Source organism: Falco naumanni, chromosome W, assembly GCF_017639655.2.
Source record: "Falco naumanni isolate bFalNau1 chromosome W, bFalNau1.pat, whole genome shotgun sequence".
NCBI classification, from domain to species: domain Eukaryota; kingdom Metazoa; phylum Chordata; class Aves; order Falconiformes; family Falconidae; genus Falco; species Falco naumanni.
The window spans coordinates 1,276,240-1,298,451 of NC_054079.1; the positions used below are offsets into that span (position 1 = coordinate 1,276,240).

The 22,212-nt window shown below is 44.8% G+C and overlaps 1 protein-coding gene across 2 annotated transcripts; it reads left to right on the top strand.

Annotated features, from left to right (window-relative positions):
* The first annotated feature begins 16,088 nt into the window (after positions 1–16,088).
* LOC121080378 (ankyrin repeat domain-containing protein 26-like) lies at positions 16,089–18,543 on the top strand. 2 transcript variants are annotated; one of them, XM_040578370.1, is made up of 3 exons: positions 16,089–16,522; positions 16,947–17,081; positions 18,252–18,543. In XM_040578370.1, the coding sequence occupies exons 1-3, from the start codon at positions 16,370–16,372 to the stop codon at positions 18,294–18,296; spliced, it is 333 nt and encodes a 110-aa protein (XP_040434304.1). In that variant the 5' UTR covers positions 16,089–16,369; the 3' UTR covers positions 18,297–18,543. The 2 variants fall into 2 exon arrangements, with proteins under 2 accessions (XP_040434304.1, XP_040434305.1); XM_040578371.1 differs by having other exon boundaries at positions 16,953–17,081.
* Positions 18,544–22,212: the final 3,669 nt, after the last annotated feature.

The following is a 22,212-nucleotide window of genomic DNA, read 5'->3' on the forward strand; positions in this document are numbered from 1 at the left end:
TTTGAGCATAACGGTCTCGCAATCAACTGGTAATGTTCTAACATCTTCCAGAGAGGTCCTTTTGGCCGGTTGTTGTGTACAACACCTGTATAGCCCATCAAGGCTTCCTGTATGGCTGCTGAATGTCTCAGGAGCCACTCATAATCATCACCACGGACTGGAATACTGATATCTGCCGGTTCAGTCCCCTCAGTTTCAACAATCCTGTCTCTTCCTTTTCTCACCAAGGCCGCTACTGCTTCAGGGCGACTTAAAATACGATGTCTGGGTTGCAATGGCAAAAACAACCACTCTAAAACGATCGCCATATTTTCCCCCTTTTTCTTTTGCCATTGTAAAATAAGGGGCAAAAGGTGAAGTGGCAACATTACAAACCAAAAAAGATAACGGATGATTTGCCATTCGGTGACCACACCAGCCAGTCTGAATCTTGCGGGACACAACTTTCAGGGCAGCCCGCTGCTCTGGTGAACAAGTTTGAGGACTGTTGGCTTCGGTTCCATGCAACCAGGATCGGAACGGTTGCAAATCATCGTTAGTGAGTCTCTTTGTGTGTCATCATGTTATCGATTTGTTAATAAGTTAAGATTGATTGATTTTATTTGATTAATTGATTTTATAAAATCATTTAATAAAATTAAAATATAGAAGGATAAGAAAAAAAATTTTATAGGAAACTTACAGCTACACAGTAGAAGTTGTTATGAGATCTTCTGTACGTCCTGTACCAAGGCTAGAAGAAGGAACTATTGTTAAAACATAGGTAATAACTCTAGGGTTGAAAGGTTCCTTTGTATTTAACCAGTCTTCTGTACGCAGAGGTGTATTGAAATGTCAGAATATGAGATTAATGGGAACTGGGGAGAGTCGACTGGAACAGCTTGTAGATGCTTGCCAAGAAATCGTGAACTTTAGTAAAAGGTAATTCCAGCAGGGGGAGATCGTGACCACCAACTCATATACCACCTACCCAAATCATACCCTAGACCCATTTCTGGACCTTTCTAAGCTTTACTGCGCAGAATCGGATATAGGAGGAGAGTATGTAAATTATTTACGGGAAATGTTATGATTATGCATGAATAATTAATGAATATGTATGAATAAGTTCTATATATGGAATCTGATTTTGGGACCTGGTGTGCGTTGATCGTGAGAGGACTCGCTCACGCACCCGGCCGTTAATAAAGAAGTGTCTGCTTATCTACATCACATTGGTGTCGATAAGTTCTTTGTTGGGGCTCTTGCTGTATTGAATGATTATACTGAACTTTGAAGCAAGTGGAAAAATACTGAAGAAATAAGACGAGGTCACGACCAGAACAGTGGAATGAAGAGGGAGGAACAAATTGCAGATGCTTCACAAAACCAGGGCCAGCAGGACGCGATAAGAGGAGCTGGGAAACGGCAGAAAAGAGCCTACGTGCCAGAACAAGCAGAAACAGAACTCTTGCCAATAAGCAATTGTTAACCAATCATATTTTTATACGCTTGTAAGATAGCCAATCATATTATCACACGCTTACCGAATGCCTTATAAAAGTTACTTGGTTGGTATAATAAACGGATCAGATCTTGAACTCCATGAGTATTTGAATCTGACTCCCGCTCGCCCGAAATGCCCGCAGCATCTGGTGACCCCGACGTGATCCGGTGAGGGTCGACAGGATCGGTCAAAAAGTCAGGAGGATTCATTAAGGATCGTGTTACAAGCTGCGGAGCCGGCGAGGATCCTGCTGCCAGCGGAGAGAGAGCTGGGCGCCCGAAGAAAGGCGGAACGTGCACGGCTGACCGGTGAGTCAGGAAATTTAAGCAGGATGGGAATCACTGCATCAGTGGTGGAAAAAGCAATCGTAGACAGTTTGATGAAACTGGCAGAGAAAACTGAAACGCCAGTCTCACGGCAGGCAGTAATTGATCTGCTATGTTGGAGTCGCCGCCGTGGTTTCCTTGCTTCTACGCAAGATGTATACAATAATGAAACATGGAAGAAAGTGGGAGAGGACATATGGGAATCTGTGCAAGTCGGGACTAAGGGGGTAAAGACTTTGGCTCGCACGACAGTTTTGAGGGGACGCCTGCCCTTCTTCCTCTAACAAAAGGGGCTATTTAAAAAAAAAAAAAAAAAAAAAAAAAAAAAAAAAAAAATGAGAAAAGGATGAGAGACATTCCAATGCTATAGAGAGGGAGGGAGTGCTAAGTCTCCTTGCTGGAGAAGATCGGATGGTCACAAGAACATGAATCACCTACAAACCTGCAAGACCACCACATTCCAGGAAACGGACTGATAAGCTAATTAACATACGAAGCGGGGTTTAGGTAACGAATATGTATAGGCGTTAATTGAATATTCATTTGTTTCATTGTATAAATGTGGGATGGTTCGTCACTTCGGGCATGCACGCTTGTGGAGGAGCGATCCCCCGTGCATCTGCGCGCAATAAACATACCTACTTTATAACTTTCGAGTTAGAGAGTCTAATTCCGCACGTCAGTTTGGCGAGCCAGGCAGGAGGATTTCTGCTCGGCCGAGGGACCAGCTGCGGAGCGGACGCTCCTAGGCGCGCCCCGGGAGATTTCCTCGGAGGAGCCTCCTCTTCTCAGCTGTTCACCCGGGAGCAGAAGAGAAACCCCTGGATCCACGGATAAAACGGTATGTTTAGTAACGGGGCGGCTGGTGAGACGCACGGAGACGTCCGGCGCACAGCGCAGTCCCCAGGAGGAAAAAAAAAAAAAAAAAAAAAAAAAAAAAAAGGGGGAAGCTAAAAACTTCCTTTAGGTTGTCTTAACAATTGGGGAATTCCTAGAATGTAACAACTGAAATAGCGCTCTGTGTCTTGTTTGTTCTATGTGTTGTCTTGTTACATGTTCAAAACTTGGAGTTATGAAATGTATGTTGAAAAATAATAATATTCTGGTAATTCATGGCAAATAGCGGAAAACTTAACACTCTGCTTAAGACCAGGAAAAATGTGGTTTTTTTGTTTGTTGTTTGTTTTTTGGCAATTGTTCATTGAAATGCATACTTTGTGAACTGTCAGTGTTCCTAAAAGTTGTACATAAGTGCACGGTACCGTATAACATACTGCTTGTGTGACTGCGGGCTGCCCGGAGAGTGTGAATGGTGTGATTGAGATGCGCATTTTGATTTTCCGTGTATAGCTTAATTATTTTGACTGAGTGTGAGTGCAAGAGTGCTTGAGACATGCGTTTGAGTGCAATATGAGCAAGGAGCTCTATCCGTGTTTCCGACCTTGGGTGGATAAGGCGACCGGAGAAAAAGTAATTAAAATTGTAAAATGGGAAATGGAAGGAGTAAGCCCTGTGAAAAATCGCCCTTGGGTTGTATATTAAAACATTGGAGTGATATCGTAGGACATGGTGGCACCGAAAATAGAAGGAAATTGATTAAATATTGTAATCAGTGGTGGCCTTTGTATAAATTGGGGAGTGATGCGAAATGGCCTCAGGAGGGAGGAACGTTAGATTATAACACTCTCCTGCAATTAATGTTGTTTCTGAGGAGAGGGGGAAAATGGGACGAAGTATCCACCGACAGCTGGAGGAGTTAAGAGATCGTATACATCAAGTTAAAGAAGGTTCTTCAGGTATAGATGCGTGGTTTGCTTCTTTGGGCATTGGAGGGTGGTTGAGGGATTTACTGAAACAAGGTCTGTCTATATTGTTGTTTGTTATTCTTTTGTTACTTTTAGTGCCTTGCCTTTTACAATGTTTTCAGAGCTGTGTGGAACGCAGTATTAATGCTGTATTTAAAAAGAAAGGGGGAGGTGTTGGGGCTCTTGCTGTATTGAATGATTATACTGAACTTTGAAGCAAGTGGAAAAATACTGAAGAAATAAGACGAGGTCACGACCAGAACAGTGGAATGAAGAGGGAGGAACAAATTGCAGATGCTTCACAAAACCAGGGCCAGCAGGACGCGATAAGAGGAGCTGGGAAATGGCAGAAAAGAGCCTACGTGCCAGAACAAGCAGAAACAGAACTCTTGCCAATAAGCAATTGTTAACCAATCATATTATTATACGCTTGTAAGATAGCCAATCATATTATCACACGCTTATAGAGTGCCTTATAAAAGTTACTTGGTTTGTATAATAAACGGATCAGATCTTGAACTCCATGAGTATTTGAATCTGACTCCCGCTCGCCCGAAATGCTCGCAGCAGTTCTTCATTCCAAGATTTCGGTAACAGTTTTGGCGACCCAGATGGGACCTCGCTGAAGGAGACCGGAGGAGTCGGGGACCTGATCGGTTCCGGCCGGCACCGAGGATTTCTCGGGGACACCCATCGATCCCCGATCCATAAGGCTCTTCGCGACGTTCCCTGGATTTTTGGGTAAGACACTTCTTTTTTTAATTGTAGTAAATAAGTGCACTAGAGGAAGTGGGCAGGAGTCCTACTATAATAATTGTATGGGAAAGAGTGGGTTGGAGTCCCACTGAGTAAGTCTACCTGTCAGACGCGGTGAAAGACCTGCGCAGGGTAGGACTAGGAGTCTGCCCGTAAGACATAAGCGAAAGCTATTGCAGGGTTGGACTAAAAGGATCCTTGTGGAAGTGGAAGCCTAGGCGTCTGCCCGTAAGACATAAGCGAAAGCTATTGCAGGGTTGGACAAAAGTGTAGACAAGAGAAACTATATGCTATAGTGTTCTCTAAGGTAGTGCCTCTAACAAGAAGTTAGAAGTTTTTGGTGTTCTTTGTTGTTTTGTGAGTTTGTGTATTAAGAAGAAAATTAAGAGGTACAATATTGTGTTATATGTTTGTTTAAAGTAACTGTGGGAAAGTGTGAGTGTGGCTGTAAGGGTGAGACGTGTAATTGAGAACGAAAGCGAGTGTGGAGTGTGGATCCGCGGATCGGAGTGACAGAGTTGAATAATTGTGTATTGTACTGTGAGTAATTACACCATGGCAACTAAGTTAACTCAGTTGTTTAAAAGTAAAAGCTTGGGTAATCTTGTGTTAAATGATAAAATCCCGAAAAATTCTCCATTGGGATGTTTGTTGGCACATTGGGGGGATTTATATGAGGATTTGCCATAGAGCCAGATGATTGAGTATTGTAAGAATTGGTGGCCACTATATATATTAGAAGATCAGGAAAAGTGGCCCATGAACGGGACACTGAATTATAACACTATTTTGCAGTTAATGTTGTACTGTAAAAGGGAATGGAAATGGAGTGAAATGCCATATGTGGATTTGTTCTTTTACTTGAGACAAAGAAAAGACTGGCAGGAGGAATGTAAGTTAACTACTGGAGATAATTTAGTAATGGCTATAACCGCTGATAATAAGAAAGTGAAAAAGTGTTGTTCAACTTGTGAGATTGGGAGAGGTTGTTTGAAGAAAAGGATTGTTATTGAGAGTGACAATGGACCAGAGTTAGATATATCCCCTCCTAGGAGAGAAATGAATCAGGGTCGAGAATCAAGGGTACAAGAACCGGCAATTGAACCAGATAGCAGTGGAACAGGAGATGTGGAAGAGAGATTATCGGAGATTGTAATTCATACTCCTGTTTCACGGAGAACTCAGCAACAGACCCAGACAATAGCTCCCCTGCGACAGGGAGTTGGCAGTGACGGACCAGTCTATGTGAAAATACCTTTTACAGCTACAGATTTGATGACTTGGAAACAGGCAGCAGGAAACTATAGAGAAGATCCTGAAAAAGTGGGCAAGGTGGTAGATACTATAATTAGAACACAGAATCCAGACTGGAGTGATTTACAGGTGATTTTGGATAATTTGTTAGATGATACAGAGAAACAAATGGTATTAAAAGCTGGCAAAACACAGGCAGAGTTGGATGTGATGAGTGGAATAACAGGTGGAACAATAGAACAGAATTTTCCATCTGGGGATCCGCAGTGGGATCCAAATAATGTGGCACATAGAGAAAGACTGAGATGGTATCAAAAATGGGTTTTATATGGGATTAGACATGCCATGCCTAAATCTTTGAATTGGTCTAAATTATATGAAGTAAGACAAGATAAAAATGAATCTCCCTCAGCATTTTTGGAAAGATTAAAGAAAGCTGCTAGAAAATACACTGATTTGAGAGTGGAAACAGAGGCAGCACAGATACAATTGGCTTTGATTTTTATGGGACAATCGGCACCAGATATAAGGAAAAAACTCCAGAAACTGGAGGGAGAGAATTCAAGGAGTTTAAATGCAATGTTGGAAGTGGCATGGAGGGTATATAATAACAGAGAAAAGGAAGAAAGAAGATCAAGGAGAATAGATTTATTGGCAGTAATGGCAGGAACAGCAGATAGAGGAAGGGGCAGAGGAAGAGGACGAGGATTTAATGGAAGAGGAGGGTATATGAATTGTGGCAATCGGAAATTTAATACCCCCTTAGGAGCAAATCAGTGTGCCTTGTGTAGAGAGGAAGGACATTGGAAAAAGGACTGCCCCAGAAACAGGAGTGCTTCTCACGACCTTGCCAAAGTAATGGTTTTAGATGACTGAAGGGGACCGGAGGGGAGCCCAGCTGAACCTCTGGTTAAAATTAAGCTGGGAGATAAAGAAGTTAAATTTTTAGTAGATACGGGAGCGACATTTTCAGTATTAAATACTTGTAAAGGAAAAATTGGAACAAAAACAGCCAATATAAAAGGAGCAACAGGGAAAGAAGAAAACAGGCCATTCCTACAACCCATAGATTTGAAATTTGGAAATAAAATAATTACACATGAATTTTTGTATGTACCAGAATGTCCGGTACCTTTGTTGGGGAGAGATTTGTTATCTAAATTAAATGCACAAATTGTTTTTGATGAAGGAGAACTCTTTTTGAAGATACCCGAGTCAAAAACGGGAGAAGTTTTGATAATACAAGAAAAGGTAAAGGAACAAGAAATTCCACCGGAGGTGGATTTGGCAGTGATCCCTACTGTATGGAAGACAGATATTCCTGGTAAATCGAAACTAGCAGAACCGGTTAAAATAGATTTGAAGGAAGGCGCAGGAACAGTGAGAATTAAACAATATCCAATCAAACCAGAAGTGAGACAGGAATTGAAGAAATTGATTGATAAATTTTTGGAGTATAAAATTTTGGAAGAATGTGAATCTGAGTATATAATACTCCTATTTTACCAGTCAGAAAACCTTCAGGTGAATATAGACTGGTACAAGACTTGAGAGCAGTAAATCAAATATTTAAGGATATTTATCCTGTAGTAGCAAACCCTTATACACTGTTAACAGCATTAAGGGAGAATTATCAGTGGTTTACAGTGCTTGATTTAAAAGATGCTTTCTTTTGTATACCTTTGGAAAAGGGAAGCAGAAAACTGTTTGCTTTTGAATGGGAAAATCCTCAAACCGGGCGAAAGATGCAGTTGACATGGACTAGATTACCCCAAGGATTTAAAAACAGTCCAACTATTTTTGGAAATCAATTAGCAAAGGAACTTGAAATCTGGAAACAGGATAAATCAAGACCTGGGCATTTACTCCTACAATATGTGGATGACATATTGATAGCTACAGAAGAAAGACTTACCTGTATACAGGTGACTATTGACCTCTTGAATTTCCTGGGACTAAATGGATACAAAGTGTCCAGGAAGAAAGCCCAGATAGCCTGCCAGACTGTGATATATCTGGGCTTTGAGATTTCAAAAGAACAACGACAATTAGGAAAAAATCGCAAAGAAGCTATTTGTAGTATACCTGAGCCGAGAAATATTCATGAACTCAGAGCATTTTTGGGAATGACTGGGTGGTGTCGCCTTTGGATCATGAACTATGGGCTAATAGCTAAACCGCTGTACGAGGCCCAAAAGAACTCTCCCTTCGTATGGGGCCCACAACAACAAAAGGCTTTTGTAGAGTTGAAACGTGCCTTAATGTCTGCACCTGCTTTGGGACTGCCGGATCTAACCAAAGATTTCCAGCTGTTTGTACATGAAAGACAACACCTTGCACTGGGCGTGTTAACCCAGAGGATAGGAAGTTGGAAACGACCAGTCGGATACTTCTCTAAACAACTGGACACAGTGAGTAAAGGGTGGCCAAACTGCCTTCGAGCAGTGGCCGCAACAGTGATGCTCATACAAGAAGCTCGGAAATTGACTTTGGGAAGAACAATAACAGTCTATGTTCCAGACATGGTGATAACTGTCCTAGAACAGAAGGGGGGACATTGGCTGTCCCCCAGCCGAATGATGAAATACCAGGTGGTATTGACTGAACAAGATGATGTGATTCTAAAGACAACTAACCTGGTAAATCCTGCAGTGTTTTTAAGTTCCATACAGGAAGAAGGACGACTGGAACATGATTGCTTGGCTACCATCGAATATGTTTATTCCAGTCGTGAAGATCTGAAGGATGTACCATTGGAGCAACCAGACTGGGAATTGTATACTGATGGAAGCAGCTTTATGGAACAAGGAGTCCGATACGCCGGATATGCGGTAACAACAGAGACTACAGCTATAGAAGCAGGAGCATTGGCGAGTACCACATCAGCCCAAAAGGCAGAACTCATCGCTTTAATTCAAGCCTTAGAACTAAGCAAAGACAAGAGAGTAAATATCTGGACTGATACAAAATATGCCTTTGGGGTAGTGCATGTCCATGGAGCTTTGTGGAAAGAGAGGGGGTTATTGTCCTCTCAAGGATCAAACATTAAGCATCAAACCGAAATTTTACGATTATTACAAGCAGTTCAAAAGCCAGATCAAGTAGCAATCATGCACTGTAAGGCACACCAGATTGGGAATACAAAAATAATAGCTGGGAATAATTTAGCTGATAGAACAGCAAAAAGGGTAGCAAAGAAACAAGCATTGCAAATGGCAATAATTCCTTCTAAAACAGTAACCCTTCCCAGGGAAAAACCGAGATATTCAGAAGAAGATGACAAATTGGGTCAGTTATTAAATGTTAAGAAAAACTTAGCGGGATGGTGGGTAACTCCTAACGGGCAAGTAGTAATTCCACCTCTTTTGATGAGAGAGATAATTCAAATGAGACACCAAGAATGTCACTGGGGGGCAGAAGCCTTAGTAACATTTTTACGAAAGCAAGTAATATCAGATAAGATGTTAGGAATAGCTAAAATGGTAACTGCAAAGTGTGAAGTATGTTTGAAAAATAATCCAGTGATTAAGAAAAAGGTTCAAATGGGTAGGCTGAAGTCTGGTACAGAACCTGGAGATTATTGGCAAGTAGATTTTTCAGAGTTGCCTAGATACAATGGGTACCGGTACATCCTGGTAGGGGTTGATACTTTTACAGGATGGCCAGAAGCCCTTCCCTGTCGCACCACACAAGCAAAAGAGGTTGTAAAGTGGTTATTACAAGAAATAATTCCGAGATTTGGAGTTCCTATTGGAATTTCCTCTGACAGAGGTCCACACTTTGTGGCTGAAGTAGTACAAAGTGTTAGCAAAGCATTGGGTATTAATTGGGATTTACATTCATCTTGGAGGCCACAATCTAGTGGGAAAGTGGAAAGGATGAATCAAACGTTAAAACGACAAATAAGTAAAATTTGTCAAGAAACCAGTTTAAAGTGGCCTCAGGCACTTCCATTGGCGTTATTACGAATCAGAGTACAGCCAAAGAGTGGAACCTCAGTCAGTCCCTATGAATTATTATATGGAAAACCATATGAGTCTCCAGAACCAAATCCAAACATACACGTGAAAGGAAAGGAGGATGTATATAACTGTTTGCTTTCTCTAGGAAAAACTTTGATTGCAATTCGGAGTGCAGTAATTTGGAATAGACCTTTATCCCTGGAAAATTCAGTGCATGATTTCCAGCCGGGAGACTATGTTTATGTGAAGACTTGGACCTCTGAACCTTTGCAGGAGCACTGGAGAGGACCCTTCCAGATACTGTTAACCACTTTTACAGCTATCAAAATTGCAGAATCAGATGCTTGGATACATTATACTCGAGTGAAGAAAGCACCGTGAAGAAAGCATCTACTCTGTGGAAGATTGTGAATCGTGACCCAGAGACTTAAAAATTGACTTTGAAACATGTCTAATTTTTCATATCAGGTTATGATTGGTTTTTGGATTTTCTTTTGGTTGGTAGTGTTGGTGCGATCATGGGCTGACTTGGTGGACAGGAACAAAAGACAAATAGAAACAGAACAAGTGATTGACATTCCCAAACAAATGGCTGAGGAAAATTTGATGGTAGGATTGATTAAAGAATTTGCCAATTTACAAAACATCATGCAGATCACTGCTTGTTTGCCAATACCAAGGGCAGTAGGTGAATCTACTCCATGGGGAATTTTAACTATGAATTTGACTAACCTGGAACATAAAAATGAAACCAACTATTGTGAACAGAGGCCAGTGACTCAATGGTACGAGCAAGTGAAAGTCACTAGAAAACAGTGGAAAACTCCAGGTAGTCTGGCGGATTGTGAAAAATTGTTAAATCATGTTTTTACCAAAATAGGGAGATTTAAGACTGTGGGATGGTGTTCTTATGATGAACAATTTAAAATCAATGTGAGCAAAAGTGTAATGGAATGGAAGTGTAACGAAACTGGCCAAAGCACCCAAGTAATAGACCAGTGGGACTCTATATGGTCTATGTCTATATTTTCCCATTTTCAGTATATAGCAAGAACTTCTTGGTGTTTTACCTGGGATGGAAAGGTTTTTTCAGTATTACCTTGGGTAGATGATAGGTCAACTACATTGGGAGAGAAATAAAATAAAATAGTGCAATGGTGGAAATGTGAAAAGGTGTATGATTGTAGTAATGCAGACTTAGTAATCCAAATAATTCCTCCGTTGGCCGCTGCTTTGAAATATGGTTGTTTTTGTCAAGGTCTTAAGAATACTCTCAATTTAACCAGCACTTTTACAGTCAGAAGAGGAACTTTGTTTAGTTGTAGAAAATCTACTATTTGAAGTCCAGGACATTTAGTTTGGGCATTAAGTGATGGAACCTGGACAACACACCTACCATTAGATGGTAAGGCGAAACAAATCACTTTAGGCATGCCAACATTGTGTCCAATTTGGAAGAAATCACCATTTAAAGGATCTCTAGAGAATTTAGAATTGAAACGAATAAAGAGATCAGGGATAAATGATGATATTTGGAATGAACCATCTACAGGAGTGAAAATTGGCTGGGCACTGGAATCACTTTTAAATCCTATAGCTTCATATAGAAACAGAGCATGGCTCTATCAGTTAACTGGTCAAGTGGAAAAATTGGCAAACGTTACCAAAAAGGGGTTTAAGGAATTGAATATACAATTACAGGCGACTTCCAGAATGACTTTACAAAACAGAATGGCACTAGATATGCTCCTACTTAAAGAACATGGAGTGTGTGGATATCTCAAGGATAAATCGGACCACTGTTGTATCCACATTCCAAATGTCACTCAGGATGTGGAACATGATCTAGACCTATTGGGAAAAATTGAAAAAGAAACTGAAGCAATTCAAAAGGATATGTCAGAAGATTGGCTTGGGAAAATTTTTAACAAACTGGGATGGAATTTGAGCTCTTGGATACAATCTATAATTAAGACTTTGTTTCTGTTACTAGTTGTCTTTTTGATGAGCATGCTAGTATATGCATGTCTGAAGAAACAGTTTACCAATAGAATTGCAGTGAATCGTATGATTATGAGAGAAGTACCAACTATTTCACCAAGATATGATCCATTACCAAAATATGTTGAAACAAAAGATATATGAATAATGTGAAAGTATTGAAATAATGATTTTCAACACTTTCAAAGGGGGGAAATGTTATCGATTTGTTAATAAGATAAGATTGATTGATTTTATTTGATTGATTAATTGATTTTATAAAATCATTTAATAAAATTAAAATATAGAAGGATAAGAAAAAAAATTTTATAGGAAACTTACAGCTACACAGTAGAAGTTGTTATGAGATCTTCTGTACGTCCTGTACCAAGGCTAGAAGAAGGAACCATTGTTAAAACATAGGTAATAACTCTAGGGTTGAAAGGTTCCTTTGTATTTAACCAGTCTTCTGTATGCAGAGGTGTACTGAAATGTCAGAATATGAGATTAATGGGAACTGGGGAGAGTCGACTGGAACAGCTTGTAGATGCTTGCCAAGAAATCGTGAACTTTAGTAAAAGGTAATTCCAGCAGGGGGAGATCGCGACCACCAACTCATATACCACCTACCCAAATCGTACCCTAGACCCATTTCTAGACCTTTCTAAGCTTTACTGCGCAGAATCGGATATAGGAGGAGAGTATGTAAATGATTTACGGGAAATGTTATGATTATGCATGAATAATTAATGAATATGTATGAATAAGTTCTATATATGGAATCTGATTTTGGGACCTGGTGTGCGTTGATCGTGAGAGGACTCGCTCACGCACCCGGCCGTTAATAAAGAAGTGTCTGCTTATTTACATCACATTGGTGTCGATAAGTTCTTCATTCCGAGATTTCGGTAACAATCAGGGTGTAAGGGAATCATGAAAAAGACAGAACAGTCTTTCAAGTCTATCACAACAATTTGCCAAATCTGAGGGATCATCATAAAAGGTGGAAGAGCAGGTTGCAACACTCCCATCGCTAAAATCTGATCATTAACCTTCCATAAATCATGTCCCAGTTATGTGCATCAAGATTATTAATCAGTACTGGACAAGCTAACGAGCTGGTCACCTGCCAATCACCCTCCAAAATAGCATCACGAACAACACCAGACCAACGCTGTAGAATTGGATCTTTTCTCGAGTTCAGCATTGGCGGGGTAGTTGGGCTAACTGGAGGAATTACAGTATTGAAGTAGTAGGCAGGTTCATTTTAACTCGCTTTTCCAGGTTTCTTAATGTATCTATTACCTCCTGTAAGGATTTCTCTGTATTGTTATCACAAAGTTTCTCCCCGCCTTCTTCCTCAAACCCGTCCGATGATGTTTCAGGACGAGGAGGGTACGTCACCGCACGGCGCTTTTGCCCCCCCTGACGTGATTGGTGCAGCCAAGGGAGGCCCGGCAGCCTTTTCCGGGTTCGGCTCAGTTACCGCAGGCTCCTGAGGAGTAACTTTCCGTTTGTCCGCTGTCTTATCTAAAAGCTCCGGCACTGTTGAACACGCAGGGGAGGACATACCCTTCATAGGACGAGTATGCCCAACTCCGAAAAGTGTAGCCAAGAGAGAGGACTTGAGCGAATCACCCTTCTGCTCCACTGGCTTTTCTACCACATCTCCCCAACGCTTCTATGGCTGCCGCTGCTAGGTTTTTTTTTTTTTCGCTTTCATAGTTTCCAGAGTGTTAACTATCGACAGCCACGTCGCTCCTAACACTTGAGCTTCTTTTCCTTCTTTGCCTCCCTCGATCGTAGTATCCCAGAGGCAATTTCCCACTTCATTCCGCAATACTAAACAATAATGCGGGCTCGGGGATCTTATTCTTTTTTCGTGCCCAGCAAACTAAGGTCTCCACTTCCGTCTCTTTAACGCCCTCCCCTCTCCCAAGGAGGATGCCAGTTAACAGTTTAATTGTCGCGTCTAATTCCATCGCGGTCTTCTCAGAGCTCCCCCCTCTCACAGAAAGGGTATCAGCGGAGAAGCCCTGCCGCGATTTACTCTACGCGGTCTTACCACCGGCGGGGGTGCGATCTGCAGCTCCACACCGAACTCTGGACTCCGCTTTTCGCCAGCAGCTGGGAGGATCCGTGGTGGTGGGTGGGCAGGCGAGCGGGGGGAGCCGCGGGGCACAGCAAGGCACACTGGCGGGGCGCGGGGAACTGTACTGGTGTAAGAAGCAATCTGGCTAGCGAAGTACAGTCACTGGGTGTCATGATTTCAGAGTCAAACAAATAATTCAGCAGGTGCTTGACTGGTTCTGATTGCAAATCATATTGTGTAACAGTTTGTCGTAGCTGCTGCATAAACTTCCAATCAAAAGTTTTCCACGCTTTGGCTGCTGAACCATCTGGTAAAGTGGTGGTCCGCACCGGACATGCAACAGCAGAGGCAGCCTGCCACTCTCCCTCCAATATAGCGTCTCGTATAACCCCAGACCAACGACTGTGGGAAGCGGCAGGCTGGAGGATAACACCTTCCTGGGTCAGGACTTGAACATCACGACCGGCAGTAGGCAGATGGCATTCGTTCAATTGCTGCTGCAAGCGGTTTAGAGTCCGGTCGGACAGTTTGGTTCGGGGACGGGGGATCGGGCAGGTGCAGCTGGGGTGGGCTCATTTTCTTTATCGGACTCTGCGCTCTCATTCAGAGGCGCGCTTGGACCCGCTCTTGTACCCTCGTCCTCATCTAACAGGGGGGGCGGCTCTCGGTAGCTTTCAGGTCGGCGTGGAGCACCCGTTGCGGCGGCACCCTCCGGAGACAGTGTCAGGTGTAACAGCTCTGTCGCAGAATTTTAATAGGCACAATTAGGCCTTTTGCAGATGGAGCGCCTTGACCAAATAATCGGGTAGACTGCGACTCGGTTTTTTGACCGAGGAGGTCTGAAGCAGCCATAGCCATTTTTTTCTCCGCAACCATTGATCGTAAATGGTTTATGACATCCCGCCAGGTTGGTCCCAAGTCCTTGGCTGACTTGCTGCCGCTAAAGATCGCATCGCAAAGGGAATCCCCGATCTCTCGCCACTCAGTCGCACTAAACATCAATTGCAGGTCTTTTAAGTGTCCTTTTTCATTTGCCCACCTACAGAGCTCATGGAGCTTCTTAGTGCTCACGCTAGCCTCTCGCTCAGCAAGAATATCAGTTAATAGCGTGAGTGCCGCTTCCCTTTCCATTATCGTGGGAAAAACAGTCTTACCGGTGCAGGTCCATGCACGACATCAATGCCAGATTCAGATGCCTTTACTCCTTACGGACGTCTTCCTGCTCGAACTCTTCACAGCGACTCTCAATTTTGCAAAGCCCACCGTCGCAATTCAAAGGCAGAGTTTTTGCAGCAATTTTCAGCTTTCCCATCGTTCGGGCGCCAATTGTTGGAAGAAGGGTTCGCCGGAGTCAAGAAGACGCTCAATATGAGTTATGCATCTTGCTCAACTTTATTAGTTTCTAACACTACTTATATAGAACCGATACACATGCACATTCCTAAAGCAGAAATATAATTGGTTAGTAGTCTCTAAACACGCGTGGTTCTCACACCCCTAATTATCATGACTAAAATAAGCATTCTATCCGTGTAGCTAATTGTGTTGCTGTGCTTCAGCCTTGTAGTTTGTTACTCCCTATTTTCCCATACCGCTCCCTCTCTTTCTTGGCCCTGCACCTGCTTTCCCAGCAGCTGTAGCTTGTTACAGCCACGGCCTGTTGGCACAACATAATTACTTGGTCTCAGGATTCAAGAATAGCTCAAGGCTACCTTTCTTGTTAACTTCAGCACAGCAACTTCAGCACAATTCTGATTACAGGCCTGTTCTAATACCGGGCCTGGATTGTGCAGATCTTCAGAGATTCTAAGGCCACGCTTCTGCAGCCATTCTTCTACAGTTTCTCTTTTAGTTGCTATCTAGATTGAAGAGTATTAGTAATGTCCAGCTGTTAATTTCTGTACATGTTTTGAGGATTCTGAGGGGCCTGCCTGTTCCTCAAAGTTCATGTCAGACAGTGACCTTAAGCTTTCCCTTCTCTTTTATGATAAGTAGCCACATTCCAGCAATACTGTCAATCATTTTAATCTGTGACTTGCTTTGTATTCTTACTACCAAAATAACAGGCTCCTTTTGAAGATTGTGTGTGTGTGTGTATATATATATATATATACATATATATATATATGAGCTATCCAGAATTTTGTAAACCTAATCTATCAGTATAAAGGCATTTGTTATTCTAAAATGAGCTCAGTAAGAAGACTACAAGAGGATGTGATTCAACATACTCTTAAAGTGTATCTCAAACGAGCTTTCAGATATTTGTATTCATTTAATTGTATTTGTATAGTGAAGAAACAGAACAAAGAACAATCTAATACAAAGTCCTGCCTTCAGTCACCAGACTAATATTTGCAGTCAAACTATGGTTCTTAGATCACAACAGATTTCTTTGGGTTTTGTTAGAAAAAAATACATGATTGCAGTGTGTGCTTGTGTATTGTTCAAGGAAGAACAATACTTGAGCCTTTTTTATGTGTTAGGAAACAGAAATCCTCGTGAACAGCTGCTGATAGTTGAAGGTGCTCAGCTGAGAAAGATGACGAGAGGTTCATCATCTGCGCAGATGCCTGCTGGTGGCAGGCAAAATTTCATACCTTTGGGTTCAATCTAAAGACAGGTCTAATTGTATAATAAAATAAGTTAAAGGCGTATTTCATGTTCTTAGAACTTTCTTCATGCTCATTTAACTGTTTTGTTAAGGCATGGTTGGACAACTGCAGCAGGAGCTTGCTGATGCACCTAAAAAGCAATCTATGTCAGAAGCTTCACTTGAAGTTACTACACGCTACCACAGTGACCTGGAGAGAGACAAGCTGCACTTGCAAAAGGAGTTGGAAAAAAAGTTGAAAACTAAGGTACTTAATGTCTGTAACTATATGAAGAAATCTGACTGTAGCTGTTGAAAGTAGGAGCAAATGTTGTACTTTTGCACCACGTTTTGCAGTGCTCTTATGAAAACTGAAGTATAGAGGGAACCAGAGGAGCTTGGCAGGAAAGCTGTAGGGTGATTCTGTGTGTGCGTGGACATGTCATCTTGTTCTCCAAAGTTGTAACCTCATCCTGTCACTTCTAGAGTATTCCTTCTTCCCACCAGCTCCAGCTGCTGTTCTTGGTTATGGTTCCTAAGGTGTGTTTTACACTCCACATCAACCTTGGCCATAGGTCTTGGATGGGTGGAGGAGAGCTTAGGCCTGTTTCTGTGTAAGTTACTGCATTCTCCTGCACTCTTGTCTTTTCCGGCCACTTTACTTTTTTCTTCTGCCACTGTTGCTTTCACAGATGCAGAAGCAGAACATGCTGGCTCTGACATCCAAGGACTTGCACAGCACGTGGGAGGAGCACTTGAAGTCAAGATCCCACCTTGAAGAGCACGTTGCTCATCTTGACAAGGAAAAGGCTGAACTGTTGGAACAGGTGAGCCCAGAAAATTCTCCGGGCACCGAGGCAATACCCAGGAGAACCACATGCACCTTCTGGTGAGGTTCTTACATACTCATTGTTTTCTGTTATCCCTGCCATTCAGGCTGTGAGTACCTTATCGTTTGGGGGTCATGGAGGAAGCAAATAAAAGCTAGATGGGTATCTTTGTGTAAGTTCTGGAGTGGCTCTGTTGGGAAGAGTTCCCAGTTACTCCCTCTCGGAAGAGAGGGGAGTAACGCAACCATCACTCGGAACAACTCTGTGCAGTTGGCCTTGCCCAAGGTCACCCCCTGAAGCTTGTCTCAGGCACGAGTTGAGCAGGAGGCAGTTGGGGGTTTGCTTTTCGGAATAGTGTCTTTGCTTCCCAGGGCACAATGCAGTGTGAGGCGATGCAGAAAAAATGAATGCAGTAACTTATTGCTTACTAGTAGCTGACTCAGTCCGTCTTTCCTGGTCTTGGAGACCCAGAAGCAGATTTCCCAGAAGTGCTTTTGAGGTTGCTCTGGGTGATAGATTCTAGTTTTTAGTTTTGCATCCTTTCTGGCTAATAATAAACAAATAGTGCCTGTTGGGCCCATAATACTATATCCACAGGACCCATCAGCACCCTCTTATCTTCAAAGCCTGAAACTGAATTTCAGCCCAGCCAGCTACCAAGTCCCTGCCAACTAAAACTGGGTAATCACGGAGGGGGGAGGGTAATACCATTCTGGAACATTTAATATTGCACAGGAACTGTAGAGTCTCCTGGTCTTGGCTGGGGAGTGACCTGTAAAAAACCCAAGTTTTTGTGGCTGAGCATGCGTGCACTTGAAAAAGGACTGGAGAGGAAATACTTCCTCCTGGAAAGAGCAGAGATGGATTGTGTTTACTCTGTATTGCCACCTTGTAAATAAAATCCTGCCTTTCTTCTAATGTCTGGAAGAAAACAAATACACTCAATTAAAAAATGCATTTTGCTCTCCATTCCCCCATTAAATGGTCAGACTGATTACAGAGGTGCTCTTGAAATGGCTAAATGGCTGCTGCTGATAGCCATTTCCCAAACCTCATAGAATTCAGGTTTTGCAACCTGAATTTACTTGGATGTGTTTTCAGCAAAAGTCTTTTTTTGGTCTTTTTTTAAAAAAATATAATAATAATAAATTATTATTATTATTATAGTTCTTCCTTCTAGAGATCACGTGTGCAATAACGGAATGCTGCTAATACACTGAGGATCAGCTAAGGAAAGTGACTGTACATCAGCCACTTTGGTCGGCGAGAACACTGCCAGAGCGAACAGGCTTGATAAAGCTGTAAAGGCTCATTCCAGAAAGGAAAATGAAGGTTTTAGGAGCTGTACCATTATTAGCAATGAAGGAAAAGAAGGTATTTCAAAGGGCTGAATCTCCTCCCTAAAAAGTGGTACTAGATTCCTGTCCTGTTGTAATCAATATTTTCAGCGCTAATCACAGTGAAGTGTGTCCCTCTCTCTGATTTAGGTTTTCTTTGCCATCTCTCCCATTTTTCACAAACTCACTGGCAAGAGGCAGTTTCTAATAGGAAGTAGTGTGCTGGCAAGGTGTTCCATGAGTCAAACCATCTAGGGTATACTGGCCTGTGACATCACCCCAAAACCATATGGTTCTTATAGGAAGGTTTCACCACGCTGAACTACTTAGTGCCATCACCGCAGCAGTAGAATAGGAGGATGGTTCCCAACTTATCTATGCCAAAGGCACGACCTGTCTTGATTTCTGGACCACATTTCCATACCCTCAGTGCACGTTTGTGTTCTTTTGTGGCAGTGCCAGCTCGGCCACGTTTACTGGAAAGTAACTTTCTGACCCTGTCCTGGCAAGGCAGGTAACTAGATGATGCCTACCGGCCCCCCCCCGCCCCCCTCCCGCTATATTAACCCTTGCTGTTTGTTCCTTTGGCATCCATTTGCCCAGGGCTAACGATGGCACACAAGCAGGACTGCTCAACAAACTAGGAGGCGAATTGCGTCGAGAACTGTTTTGGCCATAACTCCCTGACGAGATGCCCTTGCCCTGAACGACAAGCGCTTTCCCAGTTTGAGCCATTTTCTTTTAAAACCAACTCGCCCGAGCCGCCCCGCGTGACCGGGGCCAGCGGGGAGCTGCTGCTGCCCGGTACGCCGGCACCCCCCCCGGGCTTCCCGACAGCGGCCCGAGTGCTCTGCGGGGGGCGCAGCGCCGCCGCCACCCGCCGGGCCTCTCGCTGCCCCCGGCCCCGCTCGGCAGCGCCGCGGCCGGGCACCGCGCGGGAGCCGCCGGGCACCGCGGGGCAGGAAGTGACGTCACTCGCGCTGCGACACGCGCCGGAGCAGACCCCGCCCCCGCCAGCAGAGCCCGCGGTGAGGGGGGCGCTGTCCGCCGCTGCCGCGCTGAGGAGCAGCCTGTGCGCTCGGCTTCCCGCCCTCTGGTGGTTCGCTCCGTAGAAAACCGTACCGGGCCGCTGCCCGGGGCCCCGATCCCCCGTCCCTGCCCCGGGGGCCCTCCGATCCCCCGTCCCTGCCCCGGGGGCCCTCCGATCCCCCGATGCCCAGCCCCGGGACCCCCGATCCCCGGGGCCTGCCGCAGCCCGCCGCGTGCCTCCCGCCATCTCTTCCCTGAGGCGGGACCGTGCCGCGGGATGAAGAGGTTTTTCGGGTTCGGGAGGAGGAAGAAGTAGCGGCCGGCAGCGGCCGGCAGCTCCGCCAAGCCCTTCCCCACCGGTGCCTACGAGCTCCGGCTGAAGGACCTGGGCAAGCTGCACCGTGCGGCCGCCCGTGGCGACCTGGGTCAGGGGCGGCAGAGACTGAAGAAATGCGGCATCGACGAGCGGGACGCGGCGGAGCGGTAAGCGGCGGGGGGCAGCAGCGCCGGGCGGTGCTGGGGCGGGGTGTGGGGGGGTTGCGGGCAGCGCCGGGACCCGCAGGTGCAGCTCAAGGGCGCTGGGAGCGAACGGCAGCATCGCTGCGGGGAGCCTCAGCCTGGGCGGGGAGCCAGGCCTGTGCTGCCAGGAGCCCTTGGAGTCGGCCGAGCATCCCCCGTCTTGCCCCGGCCCCCTCCGTGCCCTCGTTCCCGGGGGTGTTGCCTTGCCTGGGGGCGCAGGAGCGGCAGGGGGCCGGCAGCAGCCTGGCCAGGGCGGGTTGCAGAAGGAGCCTCACGGCCATTCTCCAGGCAGGCTTGGAAGGCAGAGTGCATGCGCCTCGGAGGCCTCAGCGTGCGGGGTTAGTAGTTGAGCTGAGAAAGCTGCACTGCCTCAGCTGGGAGTAAAAGAGGGGTAGGCACTGCGTTTAGGAAAGGGTAAATGTGCTGTGTATTGGTGCTGTGTGGACGGTTGCCTGATGTGCCTTTTGTGACTGTGATGTTGCAGCCAAAAGCAACATCAGTCTGATTTTAGGTGGCAGTTACTTTGCTGTTTGCTCTGTGGCCTTGGTACAGCTCATTAGTGCCTTGGTTTGGAAGATCTGGGCAGTGCCATGCAGAGGAAGCTGCTGCTTCTGGCAGGTGTTAGGATGTGTGCTTTTGAGTCGAGCACAGCAAGTACTTGGCAGTTATATCTTAAGGAGAAGCCCTGGGCTGCAGCATAGCTCCTCATGATCCACCGTAAGCCTAAGGGAATCAGCTGAAGTTTTTGGGTCTTGGATGTGTCGAGCTGTTAATGCCTTTTCTGAAAAGACTGAGTCAAAACATCCATGACATTCAGAGGAGATGCTGGTTTAATCAGAGTACTTCAGCATCCTGGGCTGTCTTTTCTGAAGACTGGACTTTTGCCAGCCAGCTAGCTTATTGCCCTGAAAACACCTGAAACTGTCTAGATTTGTAGGAAGGCAATGAAGAGTGCAGTCAGTCAGCACGTGGGCTGTGTGCCTGAGTGTTGCCAGCCAGTATTTGTTTATGCAGCTGCAGGTGGGGGATGCCATTTAAGGTGGCTTGAGTGCACTTTTGTGCATAATTCAGCTGCCAGAGTCAAGGTGCCCGATGGCATTTATGGAAATAGTTCGGAAAGTTTCTCTCTTTTTCTTCTTACTGCTTACTGATTCACTCAGCAGTCAGTCACCAGCTCTTAGCAGACCCTGGTATGAAATTTCGCTAGTTTTTGCGTTTCAAGTTCATCTTGTCTAGAAAGCTTTTTTTCCTCTGAAGGGTTTCCTTCTGTGTGCCAGGCAATTAGCAGTGTTATAACAGGACAAATACGGTCACAAACTAAAAAACAAGCCGGGGGCAGGGGGGGAGAGGGAGGGAAGAAAGAAAAGGCAGCATACTATGATGAGCACTGTGATGGTTTTGCCATGATAATGCCCAGTGCTGAACAGCGAGGCTGAGAGCAATTCGGTGGACAGAGCCTGCCTACTTGCTGCAGCCACTGCACCCTGTACCAGCCATGGGGGTTGCAAGGCCACCTGTGCCCTCTTAGTGCTTGTGGGTGTGATGTGTGTTGTGAGTGACCACCAGATGCAGTTGCGTTTCAGGGCTTCGTGTTGGAAGACTTGGTATCATTGGAAATAGAGGTGAAGAATAGGAAATAATGCAAAGTAACGGCATAATGTGTGCATTGGTTGTATGAATATCTCGGTTTTGCTCCTCAGGATTTCCAAAAGCAAAATCCTGCACCAGGAACATGGCAAGGATCACACCAACAGGTTCCTTCCATGAAGCGGGGTCCTGTAGCCCATAAGACCTCCCGAAAGTGTGCTTGATACAGCATCAGTTAGGAGCAGGCAGCTTTCAGAGGTGGTCTAGCCAAACCTTCAGCCTCACTGACAGAGACGGGCAAAAGTCAGCACAGAGTTGGAAGCACTGTAGGCACAATGCCAGCTAGTCATCGTCCTGGGTCAGAGCTCATTGCTAAGGGAGATTTACCCTGTCAGCTGCCTGTCAGACTGAACTCCAGCACTTTCATTGCTTGGCTTGTAGCTGCTGGGTTGTCGGCTCAAGGGCCATTCAAAGTGCGTACTGCCAACCTGCTGTTTCCCAGTGGGGTTGTTTCGTGGCTGCTCAGGCATCAGCACTTCTCTTCTACTCTGTAGGTGATCAGCGTAGCAGCAGCAGGAGCAGGAACAGAATCTGGGCAGCGTCCCCAGGGCTGGGTGGCGGAAGAACTTCGGTGTTACTGGAGGCCTCTTGCAGGG

Excerpts from the sequence above, each read along its gene's own strand:
- LOC121080378 (XM_040578370.1), top strand. The coding sequence starts at position 16,370 with ATGGTTGGACAACTGCAGCAGGAGCTTGCTGATGCACCTAAAAAGCAA. Across the intron at positions 16,523-16,946 it reads AAAAAAAGTTGAAAACTAAG|ATGCAGAAGCAGAACATGCT; the intron begins GTACTTAATGTC and ends TTGCTTTCACAG. Across the intron at positions 17,082-18,251 it reads AGGCTGAACTGTTGGAACAG|TTCTTCCTTCTAGAGATCAC; the intron begins GTGAGCCCAGAA and ends TTATTATTATAG.